General features: G+C 54.0%; 1 protein-coding gene across 2 annotated transcripts in view; it reads left to right on the plus strand.

The window, feature by feature from the left end:
- Positions 1 to 1,588: 1,588 nt before the first annotated feature.
- GRIK3 (glutamate ionotropic receptor kainate type subunit 3) overlaps positions 1,589 to 15,940 on the plus strand; it is a 214,887-nt gene continuing 200,535 nt past the window's right edge. For both annotated transcript variants that reach the window (XR_005064571.1, XM_037032575.1), the window contains exon 1: positions 1,589 to 1,862. Coding sequence is in view for 1 of the 2 variants with exons in the window: in XM_037032575.1 (XP_036888470.1) it covers positions 1,748 to 1,862 (115 nt within the window). In the remaining variant the exon portion in view is untranslated. The remainder of the gene's footprint in view (positions 1,863 to 15,940) is intronic.

Consider the following 15,940-nt stretch of genomic DNA (forward strand, 5'->3'; position numbering starts at 1 on the left):
GCCCCCACTTCTGCTGGGAGCGAGTCCCCTCCTAATTGGCAGGAACTGGCGATGCTGCAATATTCGAATCCCCACACAATGGTCTGCCCCGCCCAGGAGGGAAAGAAAAGATGGGGGAGTTAACAGGCCAGATAGAGCTCCACTCATAGTCTGTTTGTAAGAAAATTAAAGATTTGCGTTTCAGATGTTGGGGGCAATGTTCATACCAGACAGCTGGCAAATGGGGGAGATTGGGAATGATGGAATAGATCAAATTATTTAAATGAGAAAAATAAATTCACACACAGCCTAGCCGCTGCTGGTGACAGATCCGTTTATTTATCTACTGTATCAGCACCGCTTTGTCTCTGTCAGAAAGGTCATTAAACTCGCCTAACTGCGTAATTCGCAGCCTCCTGCTCCAGACTCGCTCCACAGCCCTTCTCTTCCCTTGACACCCAGCACCACTTGAAAAAAAATTTATTATTGCTAATAAACAAGTTTTTTTAACCTTTTCTAGCTTGCTCTCACACAGGTCCTGCTTCATCCCACAGAAAATTAGTTTCCCTCTATTCTTCCTCAGGAGGAGTGGGGAAGGGGGGCCAGCCCCTCCCGCATTGCTGAAGGAGAGGGCTGGGAAGGACCAGGGCGCATCTCAGCTGCCCCTGTGAAAGAAGGATTTAACGGTCTTCCTCCGGAGGCCCTGTGGCTGCAGTGCGCGGTCAGTCCTGCCTTCCGCAGCGAAGGCCCTGGCCTGGGTTCTCACGCCCCTACCAGCTCCTGCCCAGCTGGGGCAGTTATCTCTGAATTCCGTCTCCTTGAGTCCCGGCCCCAACTCTGATTCCATGAGGGACGGGGTGAGGGAGGGAAAGCGGTTCCCGGTCAGTTTCCGGCCTGCCGCCGCCGTCCAGCCGGCCCCAGCGGCATGCGAGCTGGAAGGCGAGACTCCGCAGACGGCGGGCTCCGGGTCGCTCAGCTCCCCGGCGGCGCATCTTCTCCAGCTGGTCGGGCTGCTAGGCTGCTGCGTCTCCCAGCTCCCGGTGCCAGCTCTCCTACTCCTAGCCCGGTTCCCAGGCTCCGTGCCCTCGCACTCGAAGGGACTGGGGGCGGTGGAGCGGATGGGGACGTCCGGGAATCGAGGAGAGTCCTCATTCTCCGGACATCCCCGAAACCGCGTCCAGGGTCCCCTTCCCCGCCCCTGGGCAGGTGTGAGCGCGCGAGTGTAGCCTCGGCGGGTGTGAGTGTGAAGTGTGTGTGAGCGGGGAGTGCTCGGAGGGAGCGCGGGCGGCGCGGGAGGCGGGAGGCAGGGCGCGGGGGAGGGGGCTGGGAGGGAGTGTGTGCGCGCGTGCAACTCCACTCCGGGGCTTTGTGCGAGCCCGGGTGATAGCATCGGCGGCGGCAGGAGGAGGAGCGGCCGGAGAGGCGTGCAGCCCGCCTGCCAGCGCCCGGCAGCCGGGCAGGTGGGAGCCCGCGCGGGAGCCGAGCCGACGCGAGCAGGAGCGGAGTCTGAGCGGAGTGCGGGCAGAGCCCAGGAGCCTCACTAGCGGGCGGCCCGTGGGCGGCAGCCGGGCGGGGCGGGCGCTGGCGGGGCTGCCCCCCAGTAAGATGTGCGCGGCGCCGCGGGGCGCCCCCCACTCACAGCGGCGCTCCGGAGCCGGGCAGCTGGGCCAGGCGGCGCCTCGGGGGCTGCTGCGCGCCCACGCCTAGAGCTGCCGCCCCAGGGAGCCCGCCACGGCCGCGCCCCGGGCACGCTCCGTGGCGCCCAACGATGACCGCTCCCTGGCGGCGCCTCCGGAGTCTGGTTTGGGAATACTGGGCCGGGCTCCTCGTGTGCGCCTTTTGGATCCCGGACTCGCGCGGGATGCCCCACGTCATCCGGATCGGTAAGAGATCCCCGAAGCCGGGGGTGTCCGTGCGCCCGAGCCGGGGCGGGAATGGGGGCCTCTGAACGCGATCCCAAGAGGTTTTTCTCAACCTTTTCCGGCTGCCGGGGTCTGGTGACCACAACGAGCTTTTTCTGGTGAGGACAAAGTTCCAAAGCCGAGGTCACAGGCCCTACTTATTGGGGAAGAGGCAGTCCGGCCCCAGCGGGTGAGGATGAGGGCCCCTTGGCGCGCTCCTGGGAGGCCAGACCTATCCGAGTGTAGCGAAGCGTGCCAGCCCCAACCCGAGTATCGGGCGCATTTCCCCGCTACTGCCAGCATGACTGGCCGCAGACCCAGTTTTGGGACCCGGCTTCTTGGCGGAGCGGGAACCCTGGGGAAGGCGCCAACTTCTCTTCCCTCCTAGCTCCCCTTGAGCCCCTCGCCCCCACCTGGGGCATGGCTCCACAGGCCATGTGGAGGGATGCAGGGTATGGCTTCGCATGACTTAGGGCAGCCAGTCCCCTCTCCTGGTGGTCGCCCTTGGCCTCCGTGGCCCGCATTTAGCCCGGTGGCGTAGGGCAGAGGAGGGGCAGCCCCCTAAGGTCACTTCAGCTGCCCCTTGCTGCGGAGGCCTCTCCCCTGCCTGGGGGCATCGCAGGTGGGGGGCGGAGCGGAGGAAGGGAGCGATCCAGCTAGCCCGAAACAGCTAGGGAAGGCGGTGAGAGGGACACGAGTGGTTTTTAAAGTTAGCCGAAATCCCTCCGCAGCTGGCGGCGGCTGGCTGGGCTGCGCTCAGCTTTCTGGGGCTCTGGCTTGTCTGCGTCTCTTCTCGTCGGAGTCTTTTACTCTCGGGGTGTTAACTTTGTTGTGGCCGTCCAGACACCCTGGAGGCAGCGCTCTGGGCTTTGCGGGGGTGGGAGTGGGCTGCAGGGGAGCCCTGCGTGTCTCAGGCGTGCGGCCACCAGGGGTGGGCCCGGCCTGGCCACGCGGGAGCCTCTACTACACAGGCCCTGCACCCACCGCCAGGCCGGAGACCTGGGCCGCCTGGGTTCTCCGAAACCCCAGCACTGGCGTCTGGCACAAGGCGGGCAGAGCTGTGCTGAGCTAGGGCCAGCTTCCTCCCTTTTGGCTCTTCTCCAGGTGCCGCGTGAGGGGTGCAGGGAACCAGTGTCGGTGGTTTCGTACTTGAGGTTTTCCTAGGAGGCGATCAAATCCTGGGGCTCTGTCTCCTCCGTAGCTGTCTCCTGGATCCCAAACCCTCTTGAATTCCACGTCTGGATGGGAGTAGAGGCACAGTCTTTAGCTCTGCCCAGGCTGGGGTCTTTCGTTCCACACCCGGGATCCCAGCAGGTGCACACGGGGAGGCAGAGGAGCTCAGTTACTGGAGTCGGGGAACAGCTTTCACGGTTAGGCTTAACCCTTTGCAGCCTGGGGTATTCCTAGCAAGCCAAAAAATATTTTTCATCTCTTCCCCAGCGCCCAGCTTGGCCACCATCCCAGAGGCAGGCAGCCCCTTGTTGTGGGCCAGCACTTTCTTTATTCCCTCTTTTCCTCCCCTCTTTTTTTTAGGAGGGCCTGCATGGTAGGGTGCCTTTGGAAGAAAAGGGGGGACAAAAGGTGCTATGTGCTCAGCTCACGCATTGCAGGATCCTCTTCGGTGATCCTCTGCAGGGGCGGGATTGGCATGCTCCCAGCCCAGCCTCAGCAATAGAGGTCTTTGGAGGCCCAGGAAGACCGGAGCAGGTGAGGCTGGCCTCGAAGAATGAGCTGAAGGGGGCAGGGTGATGTGCCCTCACCTGCTCCTCATACTGTGAAATTGACTTGCACTGGGGGACTCCTCACTGCCTCGGGGGAAGCTTCAAGCCTGCCCGCCTTCTCTTAGGTTCAGCGTGTAATAATGCAATTAAGGATGGCAAAGCCCTCTTCTCTTCTAATCTTATTCGTATTAAGCCTCAGGATTAATTAGCGTGTCGGCCCAGGCCATTTATCTCCGAGAGCCTGGCCCCATTTGATTTTCGGCCCGAACTGGGGTGCTGTGCGGGTGCCAAACGTGACCACCGTCGCTGTGCCAGCTCAAACAGAGGATGGGAAGGCTCTGAGACCTCTGGGCTTCTCTGGAGCTTCCCGGGGAGTTGAACTTCCATTCTTCCAAGCCCAGGCTCAAGCCTCAGCTGGAGTCAGGGAACTGTAGTGGACATGGCCCAGAGAGAGAAAGATTCTGTTGCTGAAACCCAAACTTACCACCTCGGCTGGGCCCGATGCCATCCTTTTCTCATCCCTCTTCACCCCTGTGATCTCAGGGCTCTGGCGGGGGGCTGGGGACTGCAGGAATCGAGGCCCCAGCAATTGAGCTTGGGAGTGTGCCTGAGCCAGCTGCACTTGGAGCCGAATCCTTCTCCAGCAGGCAGGCGTTTCCCAGCACCAGCCTGGGAGAGGGTTCTCCTGCAGGTGCGCAAAGGGCTCTCTGGGCTGGGAGCAGCGCACCGCCCCCTCTCTTTGTGCCTCTTTTGGGGGGCTGAAATTTCCTCTTAGACAAGGAGATGGATAGCTCAGCAATGTGACAGAGTGTTCAAACAATCCGTCTTGAATAGATGAATTGCATTGCTCCGTCTTTTTGTAATTGTGTCTATCAGAGGGAGAGGTCAAGGCATTGATTGCTTGGATGGTTTGCGAGTAACAAAGGAGAGTGAGGGAGAGAGAGTAATTGGATTGTAGTCTGCGGGGGAAAAATGATCATTGATTATTTTATATGAATATGTGGAAAATGTATTCTGCGTGTGATTATCCGGTGTTGCTCATGGTAGGTTTTCAAGGCATATTGTTCAGTATTTTATTATTATTATCATCGCTGTTATTGTTCCGATGGATCCTGGTCTTAACTCCTGGAAAGCGGTTTAATGCATGAGTCTTCTCAACGAAATGGGCTTCCCTGTGTGGCTTCATGTGGGAACCTGGATTTTTCGTTATACGATGACTCAGATGCTGAAGTGGAGGGACCCTAGGCTGGGAGCCAGGGGGCCTGGCTTTTCTGTTCTATCTCCTGCCAGTTTCCTGGGCCACCTTGTTCAAATCTCACTCCCCCATGGCCACCGCCCCAGCGTCAAGTCTGTCACCCTGTTTGTAAACTGTTCCATTTGGGTTACTCTGGCTTCGAAGTTCCTTTAGTGCAGGCTGGCAGGGACTGTCAGCACCATTGTGGAGCTGTTGTGTAGATTCATGGTTAGATTCCCTGTGTTTCGTGAGGCTCCCTCACGTTGCATACATGTACAGTAGGGTCGAGGGCCAGCCTGGAATGTGACACGGGGACTAGACAGTGGTGGCAGCAGCTGGGGAGCTCGAATAGATGGTGGTGATCTCTAGCTAGTCACGGGTGAGGTTCAGAGCCAAATGACTGCAGAGACATAAAGCAGGTGTGTGTTTGTGCATGTGTGTGTGTGTATGTGTGTGTAGGGGAGATGCTCGGGGAGAGGGAAAGGCTGGCTCAGCTCCAGACTCTAAGCATCTGTACAGTAGATCAGAGCCCCGAGGCCCTGAGCCTAGGGGCCCAGCAGGCAACTGCCGTCTATCCCAGGGGAGTGAGGTGCCTCCCCTAGAATTCTCAGACCAGCTGCATCTGCATCTCCTGCCGTGAGTTCCCACAAATGGTCCTGAACATTTGTCTCCTGAGTTTGGGAGCCGCTGCATGTAAAACAATGAGAAATTTCTCTCAGTGACGGGTGATGCGCTGGAACATCACTGCCTTGTAGGAGGAGACAGGAGCTGAATGAAGATCAATAGGGTCCCCCCCTGGAAGTAAATAGCTCCAGACAAGACCTAGGAGTGGCCCCGGGGGCCCTAGAAAGCATTAACTTGAGGAATTTCTGCCTCCGCTTTCTTAGCCCAGCTGCTCCTGTCAGCCCGGGCTGCCCTCCTTCTCCAGGTGGAGTTTAATTTCTTCCTGATGCCTGCCTTGCACTGCGCTCCATAGTCTTTTGACGTCGGGACGATCTGGGGTTTTTCAAGGTTGTTTATGCAGGGTGAGCCAGGCACTGTGTCCCCACTAGACCCTTCCAAGGTCACTTGCATCCCCCTGGCTCAGGGCACCACGACCGATTTCAGAAGTCCAGCCCTGCTGTGCTATTTGCTTTTTCAAAGGACTTTTTGGGGACCACTCTTCAGCCCTGCCCTTCTCAGGAAAGCCAGGCTGCTTAGCTGCTCTCAGGATCCTTTGTGGGGCCTGTAAGCCTCCCTGAGTCACTGTGTTCCCATGAGTGCTCTCTGTCCCTGTCCCAGGAAACAGAGTCCCCTCCATTTGGGAAAAGGCACAGATGTCCCTCCAGGCACTAGGAAAACCTCTCCTCTTGGGGGAGGGGCAAGGCTCATGCAGAAGAGGCTTCAGGGCTGCGTGGGGTGCTATTTTATGGGGAGACCTGGCTGTCCTCCACCCTGTAACAAACAGCTGCCCTTGCCTCTGCCTCCCACGGTTTTAGCCTGAGCCTCTTTGCTTGCTTAAGACCCTACGGAGGAAACAGAGAAAGCCGATGCTCCACTTGGCTGGGCAGCAGCCAAGAGGAGCCTGGAGCTCCCCAGGCCCTGCCTGGCAACAGAGAGGACTGAAGCTCCAGGATCAAGGCTCTTCCTCTGTGCGAGCTCCCAGCAGGCCCCAGCTTGCCTTCCCAAGGCTGGTGTGATGGGGCTGGAGCTTTGGTAGGGAGATGGGCCCCACAAGTGGTTAATGCAGATGGGTATCTTCTGTGAGCTTGTTGGCGGGAGTAGCTCTTCTCCGAGGTGCAGATCCTGAGCAGCAGCACCAGGGGGCAGTGTGTCTGTGCTGAGGTGGTGGCGTTGGCAATGTCTTCTGCCTGGGACCCCCACCTGGGTCTGGAGCACAATCAAACTAATGAAACAACAACACAACAACAATGCACCAGCTCCAATTTATTTGAGCACTTACCCACTGCTAGGCATTGTGCTAAGTGCCTTACAAACAATGACTAGTAATGTGGGTGAATAGTAAGTGCTCAATAAATGTAGCTGTTGCATTTCCCCCATCATCATATTCAAATTTCACCACCCTGCAGGCACTATTTGCATTTTGCAGATGAGGGAACTAAACCTGGTGAAGTCCCTTGTCCAAGATCACAGTGAATGAGTGGCAGAGGCAGGGTAAGAAGTCCCCTCCTGTCAGCCTGACTCCAGGTTCTGGGCTTTTAGTTGTCTGTGTAGTTAGAAGATAGAGAGCAAGGATTTCTCCAGGCACTCAGAGCTGTGCCCCCCACCCCCCTCCCCTGGTTCTGGGTGCTGAGTGTGGCCTCGCTGGGCTGGGCTCTTGTACCTGCTATGGGGATAGCGTGTGGGTTATGTGATGTTTAGCCCTACCAGTGCCACTTAGACTGTCCTTGCGGATGGGCCATGTGGTAGATGTGCCTCCTTGAGAGGAACAGGATGAAGAGTCTTTCCCATGCCTTCCACCAACACGCGCCCTCATTCTGACTCCACTCCACCTTCCTGGCCTTCTGGCACTCTGCCTGACCCTTTCATCCAAGCCCCCAAGAGAAAGCTTGGACTCCCCCTTGAGTGTGGCCATTCCACCCACAGGAATGCCTCTGCTCTGGGGACTCCAGCTCCCATGTCCCCTGACAGCCACTAGGCTTAAAGACATTGTCAGAGCCTTGAGGGCACCCCAGGGCTCCATGTCTGTGTTTTCCCTTCACCTCCATCCTCACCAGCTAGTGACCTGGCCAGAGAAGGTGGCCGGTGAATCAGCTCTTTGCTCTCCCTTCCTTCCATTCCCCCTCTTCCCTCCCCAGTCCAGTGCCCTCTTCCCTACAACAGCCTTTCCAAACTAATAGGTTTTATGGTTATTTTATTTTTAAGAAAAAGGTACATTCCAACCTTCTAAATAGAGCCTGCCTTGCTAAGAATTGAATTTGGGGAGAACATGGTGGTAAAGCCCACTGACTCTGGGCCCTGGACCATGCATGGCTGTAGACAGTGTGGGCAGGGAGTGGGGGGGGGGTGTGTGCAAGAGGTGCCTAACCCACCCTTCCCCGGGGGGGAGACCTAACCCTCCTTTTCCATCATGTTCCTTCCCTCAGGGGAGACTGTGGTGATGGTGACTTCCAGGGACTGAACTATTCGAGAAGTGGGGGAAACTGTACTGCTCAGAGTCCCCACAGAGGTGGCAGATTTGGGACAGACATAGTCAGGGGGGTAATGTTATTTTCTGGGGCCTCAATTCCCCCATCTGTAAAGTGGGGATGACACTGCCTGCCCCGCGGAGTCTGACAGGTATGACATCTTTGCAGAGAAGCTCCAATGGTGTCCAGAGGTCCACCCTGCTGCTTTCGTTGTGTGAGAAGGAGTCTGGCATGCACAGGGCCGGAACTAGGGTGGGCTGAGTGAGGCAGCGAGGGGACCACATTTCAGGAAACTCTTGGGTGGTGGCCTTGCACTTGCACAATGGTCCATGACAGCCAGCACCTCCTTGAAGTTGCGCCCCTAGGTGCCTCACTGGACTACACCCACCCCTGTGCTTGCTCGTGGAGTCGTGTTTTCTTCTGATTCTCTTGTGCTCCAGAGACAAAATCTTAATTGAGTTGTGATTGGGAGAGAGAAGACTAGATTGGGGGCAGGAGGACTGGGCTCGAGGACAGGCCATTCTGAGTCTGCTTTGGTTTCCCATCAGCCACATCTTGCAGCAGCCGTGCCAAGAGCACTTGGCCCCACATTATCTTTCTGTCTCTACTTTGCAATCACCTCCAGGGTCCAGGCTGCCTCCTGCCCCAGACTGGCACTCCCCTCTCCTCAAGGATCACCTTCCCATGTCCCTCTCTGTGCTTCATTTGACCTTCACTCCTTGCTTACTAATGCTTATCGGCATTGCCTGTAACTTTGCTTGTGGGTGTCTGGGGCTTCTCTAGTGCCTATGTGTCAGGCCATGGAGCTGCCCAAAGGCACCTAAGTCCACCTCTCCCCCTTCACTACCAAGAGGCAGGATGAATTTTTTTGGAATCAAATAATATATTTTATTGATTCTAAGACATACTCGCACACACACACATACTTTCTCATCTTTGAAATCAGTAAGTATCTCGTATGTCATGTCCAAGTTTACCTGCAGGATTTTTTTTCTTGCCACTTTGAAGTGTAATGGTGTGTCTTAGGTTTGATGAAATGTGGTGGACCTGAGTTTCAGTGTGAGTCCAGTGTGTACTTGCCCTGTGACCTTGGGCAAATCACTTCACCTCTGAGCCTCCATGTCTTCATCTATATGATAGATTATTAATATTAAGTCAATCCAAAGTCAGCTGTTTTGACCTGCAAAAATTTCACAGGGTTGAATCTTTCTATCATCCTCGTCAGGTTAGAGTGAGGGTTATCTTTAAAGAGATAAGGCATATACAGATCTTTGCACAGTGCCTTATGCTTAATAAATGTTAGGAGAGAAGGGCTCCCCGAGGGTGGAGGCCACGTCTCCACCATCGGACTGTGAGCTCTGAGGCTGTCTGCTTCTTATGTACCCTCTCCCTCGCGCCCACCCTCGTGTTCAATACTCCATGCAGATCAGTATGTGGCCTTTGCCCACCACTCACATACCCATGTGCCTGCAGCGGAATTAGCAGCCTGTGAGAGTTATCCACCATGCAAGGGAGCAAGAGAGGTACCCTTCCTAGGAGGCTCCTGTATGTCATCTCCCAAACTCCTCCTGGCCTGCTCTTTCTCATCTGCAGCCACATGGTGCCGGTTCTTCCCTACATTTGCCGTGTCTTCATTGAAATGCATTTTGCATGTATCCAGAGATCAGAAGATTCTGGTCATGGGATGCTCTTGAGAGACTGGTCCAGGGAGTCCTGATCAGTTCTTGGGTGGAGACTTCAATCTTGCTTCTGGGAGGGCAGCAGGTACACCCTAGAGAGGGACTGCAGCTGGAGGCTGGGCCCCAGGGCATAGACACTGCTGCCTCTGCTGGGAGACACCAGGTAATGATGCTGCGGCAAAAGCCGGGGAGGAGAGAGTCCCCACAGTGATCATTCAGATTGGAGCAAAAGAGATGGAGTGAGATCTGGGGGGGGGGGGGGGGGGGGGGGGGGGGGGGGGGGGGNGGGGGGGGGGCTTGGGGGCGGGGAGGGCAGGGTGCAGTGGCGGCTTTGACTCCAAATCCTTTGGCTCCATGAGGAATGGCATTTAAGGAAGGCAGGGGGGAAAAGAGGAGCAAGAAGGACCTAAGATTCTAGTGTGTATGAAGAGGGTTCCAATCCGTAGAAGACAATTAAGTCTTGTGCTGTTAAGGGGGCTGATGCAGACAGGCTGCTGATGGAAGGGGGTTTATAGAGTTCTAAGAACAATTGCAGGGATGAGCTCTTTACAGAAAGGAACACGGGAGACTTCTGCAAAGCCTTCCTGCATCTGCTTTGCAGAACTGAAATACGCTATTCCGAAAAGCCTGCCCAATTGGGCGGAAAAGCTGGAGCAGGCAGCCACGGACTTCCCAGGGCTCCGGGCATCACTCTTCCCCTCTATGGTGAAGAATTACAGAATCCTGGCTGAAAAGAACCCCAGGGGCCATTCCAGGCCTCTGGTTCTCAAACATTACCATGTATAAGAATCACTTGGACCGTTCAGTACAATGCAGATTGCCGGGCCCTACCCTCACAGCTTCTGATTCAGTGGGTCTAGGGCAAGTGCCAAGAACTTGCATGTTACCTGTGTTTAGACCACAGTCATGTAGGCACTCAGTGAATATTACCCATTACTCTTAAAATCACGATCGCCCTGCCGGCTGATTCCGGTTTGGATTTACTCCCTTGTCCCACAATGCAGTTCTACAGAAAGGTAAAGGCACTCCTTTGGATTAAAGATGCCGATTCTTCCGACGTGATATCAAGAGCTCATCACAGTACTGCTTACGTGTGGAAACCAGTAAGCCCATCACCTCCTCAGATCTCAGCTCTGGTGCCTACTTATACAACCCCAGACTATTCTAGCCTTTCAGCAGCCATTTCACTCTGTCAATTTACCCTGAGCCCGTGGTCTCACGAGATCACGAGGTCTTTTCCACAGGCATCTCTGCTGATCCGTAACTTCTCTCATCCTCTCTTGGGCAGCTGATCTTTTGAGCCTGAAGCCAGGACCTGCCATTTATCCCTAGTAAATCCCATTATTGAACCTTCAGGCGGTTTTTCTTCTCTCTGTTTCCGGAGCACCAAAGCACCTCCCATCCTCGGGAGGTAGGCATGAATTTCGCCCTCTTCTCCCTCTCTGGCCTCCCTCCGAGGGTCTGTTGTAAAGAGGTTGAGTGGCTATTGGCTTACAGGATGGTTGGGGTTGGGAACCACTGCTCCGGACAGTGGAGCTTCTGTGGCTCTCAAAAAGAAGCTTTGTGCCATCTGAGCTTGGGATGAACACGCCTCCCTTCACTTCAGCTGTGTCTGCCATCAGTACGTTAGGCGGGAAATGACCAGTGTTAGAGTCTGTTCAGGGGTCCTGGATCCACAACCTTACACTTCAACCAGTTTCAAAATCCCACTGGTTTTCTCTGGCTCTCAGGCGCCTTACGACCTTCCATGGTCGGCATCTGCAAACTCACGCACTGTTCCTCTTTGCCTCACACACCCTCTCGGCTCCACCATACTGAACATCCAAGTCCCCAGAAGACACAGTGCCTTCCCTCACACTCTGTGTCTCTGTTCTTGCTATTTTTCCTGGCCAACTTCTAGTTATCCCTCCAGTCTCAGCAAATGTGTCTTCCCCTCTAAGAAGCCTTTCTTGACTCCCATCTCCTGTGAGTCCCCACAGTCCCCTGGACTTTCCCTGTCATGGTACTTACTCTACTGTAATTCTTAGTTACCTTAGAGACGAGCACTGCACAAGCATGGGCCGTAGCTGGCTTACTCGCCACTTGTCCAGTGCATCTAGCACTGAGTGGTCCATGGTGGGTGATTAATGGCTATTTGTTGAATAAATGAATGCATTGATGAATACAGTCATTTGAATATAACACTATCTACCTACCTTGTCATTTAGCTCAATACATTTTCCCTGCTGTCAACAGGATTTCATGGAAGAGATTGTTAGAGTCTTGAATGAAGTCTGTCTCCCAATGGAGTCCATGGTGTTCTTCTGGTATATCCACTCAGCACCTCCTATGCTAAGACCTTTTCCATGTAGGCTATGGGGAATAGCTGGAACTCCTCCTGGAGTAGTAGGCCCTTCTTTCTCAGGCTTAGGACTGGTCTTTACATCTATTGTCTAGTTCATCTCAGGACTCTCCTTTCGAGACAGACACAAGCTGTCTGCTTCAAGAAGAGACAGAAGAAAAGACCATGATCCGCCTGGCTTTTCTGGCCTTGCCCCTCCCTCTTTCTCACATGCTCCTCAGTATCTCTGCTGCTCCCTCTGGAAGCTACACCAGGGAGGGAAATGGCTGCTGTTCCTTCCTTGATAGGCTGGCCACTCAGGACGGCTGCCTGGCAGAACTGTAGCTCTGTCACTGAGCCGCCACCAGCCATGGGACAGACCACCTATCTTCCCCGTATCCCTGGATCCTGATAGAGTGTGTAGACAACAGGTCTGCACGACGGCTTTCTGGAAAGTGAGGTTGGTGGTTAACCTGGAGAGTCAGGATGTACGAACAGTTGGCCTGGGCCACTTAGCCCTGGGAACACATCCATCACCTGCCCTGGGGTCTAGGGCGTGTGAATGTGTGCACACGTGTGCATTTGTGTACTTGCAGAAGGTGACCAGTTGGAGGTTTTCTTCTCTGGCACAGGCTTCCAAAAGCGAGGCCCACCCACCCTTCTCGATCCCAAGCCTGGTGAGTAAATACAGTGACTTTCCTTTTGGATCAGTGGGGAAACCGGGGACTCAAGTGATGGTCCCGACTCCCGACTGACTGGGCTGCTCTGTGCAGTGTAGCTGAGAGTGAGGGCAGCACAGGTTTGCAGTGGAACTTCCAGGACATGATGGACTGGGCTCTCCCCTGTGGCCAGACCCTCCCCTTTCCTGCCTCCCTCCCCCAGGAGAAAGATGACACATTATGAGCAGAGAGCCTGTTGCCTGCATGGCCATTTTTCCTGCCCAGTTTAATAGAGGTGACAGCCGTCTATTTTACTTGTCTCGTAACATCGAATCAGTAAATAAAATATAGGTGAACTCTCAGGTTTAGCTGAATTATGTCTGGTCCATAGGGACGGAGGGCTGGGGGGGAGTCGAGCAGAGATTGAATCCTTGGCTTCTTGCAAGAGGAGCCTGAGGCTTGCGTCTTTCTCTGGATCCAAAAAATCCATGCTAGAGGAGGCCTGGCCAGGTCATCCTGTTCTGCAGCCTCTGAGCCCATGGTGGAACACAAGTGGAGGCACCCCAGATGTTGGAGCCACAGGAGTCCATTACCTGTCCCACTCTTTTCTACTGCAGATGGGGATACAGAGGGCTGAAAAGGGGAAATGACTGGAGCCACCCACCTTGGTGAGCTTTGAAGAAAATCAAGTGAAAACATCAGTCTCTGACCGCCCCCCCGTCCATTATAAAATCCCATCCACTTCCCTATTGCACACACACACACATACACACAAAACTTCACATCTGCAGTCTTAAGAAAGATAAGGAGACTAGATTTTTCCACTGTGTCAGACTTACAAAGCCTTTTTTTTTCATGTTGGGAGAGAAATACAAATCAGAGTCACATGTGTTTATAAACGCTCGTAGATGATGATACACCCTCTGTGGTTCAGCGAGAGGCCGGGAAATTACGGTTCACCCCAACCTCTGGGTTCAGCACCACGGAGAGCAGCCAGGCTGCTGGGTGGCAGTGGGCGTCCTCTGCGCTGACTTTTCTGGTAAGGGGGATGATGTGGTGATTGTAAGGTCTTGCTAAACAGGCACTTTTTCCAAATGATGTTCCTCTAGGACTCTGGTGTTTGTAAACTGGACTGAGGTGTTCAACAGGCACATAGTAGGCTGGCAAGAAGTATTATTTGTGCTGGTTCGCATTGAGCAACTCAGAAAAAAGAAAATGAAGTGAATGGACAGAATTTTCTCCTTTTATTCCCCCATGTACATTGTCCTTAAACCTTTTGTGCCGTGTGCGGCTTGTCTGCTAGGGAGCGGTAACAGATGATAAAGCGAGTGAACATTCCATTGTCAAATATCACACCTGATAGCAAGCGTCTTAGCTCAGCTTGTCAGGATCATCGTTCCCATTGCGTTTGGTAAGTGCGCTTGTGGTACGCGGTTTTTTTTTATCCTGCCAAATGTGATTTCTTAAAAGTATTTTGTGTGATATTACTTTCTGAGTTGTGGAGCCCTGCATACGCTGTAATAGAGCTGTATTTTCTGCTAGTAAATAAAATTACTCCTTGTTCAGGTAATGATAATTAAATGTGTCACAGCTTTGTGGCATTCCCCAAAGAACCCAGCGGTACCAGGTGCTCCACCACCTGGATGTGTCTGGGAAGCCTCGTGATTGGACTGGGCATTGACAAAGATCTCTCCCAGCAGGAAAGTGACCTGGGCGTGCCTCTGAGAAGAGGGGAGCTTTTGTTCATCGCTAGGGAACTGAGCGTGGCCTGCAACGACACTGGGACTAGAAGCCAGAGGGCATAGGAAGCTAAGAGTCTTAGAATCATTAGAGTTGGTGGAATTGGCTTTTGCCTCTGAACCAGGAGTGAGGTTTAGGTGAATCCACCCCAGGGATTTGGGAGGCAAGGTGTCATCTTGAAGTCATGCAGCAGCCAGAAAGATCTGGAATGGGCAGGGAGGAGGTGGGGCTCCAAAGTAGGGGCCCTGACTTGAGACAGCTCTCAGTAAAAGAGGACTGGGGTATTTGCTGCTCCTGCCTGGAGTCACAGAATCAGAAAGATCTGCTTTGGAACTGTGGCTATTTTTATGCTGTTTGTAATTGTTTGTTTCCTGTCTTTTTCACGTGGACTCTGGGCTGACTCACTGATTCCCTGAACACTTTTGGAGCATCCGTTCTGTGTACTGCACAGCACACAGAGCAGGGGTTTGCAGGGACCTGGGGGTGGGAATGGGTGGAGCAATATTCCTGCACCTGCTGGCATCTGAGTGGCCTCGTATAGGTCCAGTAGGTGACCTATAGTGGTAGCTACAGTTCCTTGGACATTTTGGTACATACAGTTCAGCTCAGAGCCCTGCACTTGGATCTTCCTCCTTGTCCCTTGTGCCGGGAGGGGTACTGAAGTTCAGAGAGAAGAGACAAGCTAAAGACCACCCAGAACAAGCACAGCCCTTCCCTCTCACCCTTCACTCCCGCCTTCCATGCCCTTGCTCCTTCCCCATCTTTCTATCACTGATGCTGTGCTGAGAATTCTTTCAGTCCTGATCTGTGACACACCATCCTCAAGCCCCACTCAGCATTCATTTTGGCCAGTTTTCTGTCTCCCGGCAGAACTGGACCTTACCCCTTCTAGATGGGGTGGGTGCGTGTGTAAGGAGAAAGGGGAAAGTTAGGGGCAGGGGTTTGTATCCAATATTTAAGTCTCTGAGGGATATGAATCTGTCTCCTGTGTGAGAAAGTTCTTCTTTCTGGCTCACCCAGGTTCTTCTTGCTGCACTGTAAATACATCTCATTCATGACCTGACACTGCTATTTGTGGAGTTTGGGAGGGAACATCTAGATCATAAGTCAGTAGCTTCAGGGACTTTTCTTTCTGGGACTAAAGCAAAAGAAGCTCTCAGACAATTAGACTGAAGTGGCTACACTTTTGTTCACATGGGCTTGGACAGATTTATAATATTTTCTTTTTTAAAAAAATGGGACTTCTTTTCATGAGACAGTGATTTATGGAATAATCAATTGCTTTATGTACCTAATACAATGGAGTGAGTCGTCGGTGTCGGCATCAATCTCTCCCAGAGGCTGGGGTGGGCAGACAGGCTCTGAGCCTACTCGCCCGGCAGAGGGTGGCTTTTCTGCGAGCTACTTTGATCTCAGACTTGGGCCTCAGCCCCGCACGTAGTAAGGAAGGTCTAGGGCTCCCGCAGCCTCACTCTTTGAGCAAAAATGCCAGTGCTTTCTCCTTATCAATCTCAGCCCCATCCGGAGAGCCGTCAGGTGAGCACGCACTGTCCCTGTTGTACAGGTGTAGAGACGAAGT

Source organism: Sturnira hondurensis, unplaced genomic scaffold (genome assembly GCF_014824575.4).
Source record: "Sturnira hondurensis isolate 20B ecotype Veracruz unplaced genomic scaffold, ASM1482457v3 Scaffold0021490, whole genome shotgun sequence".
NCBI lineage: Eukaryota > Metazoa > Chordata > Mammalia > Chiroptera > Phyllostomidae > Sturnira > Sturnira hondurensis.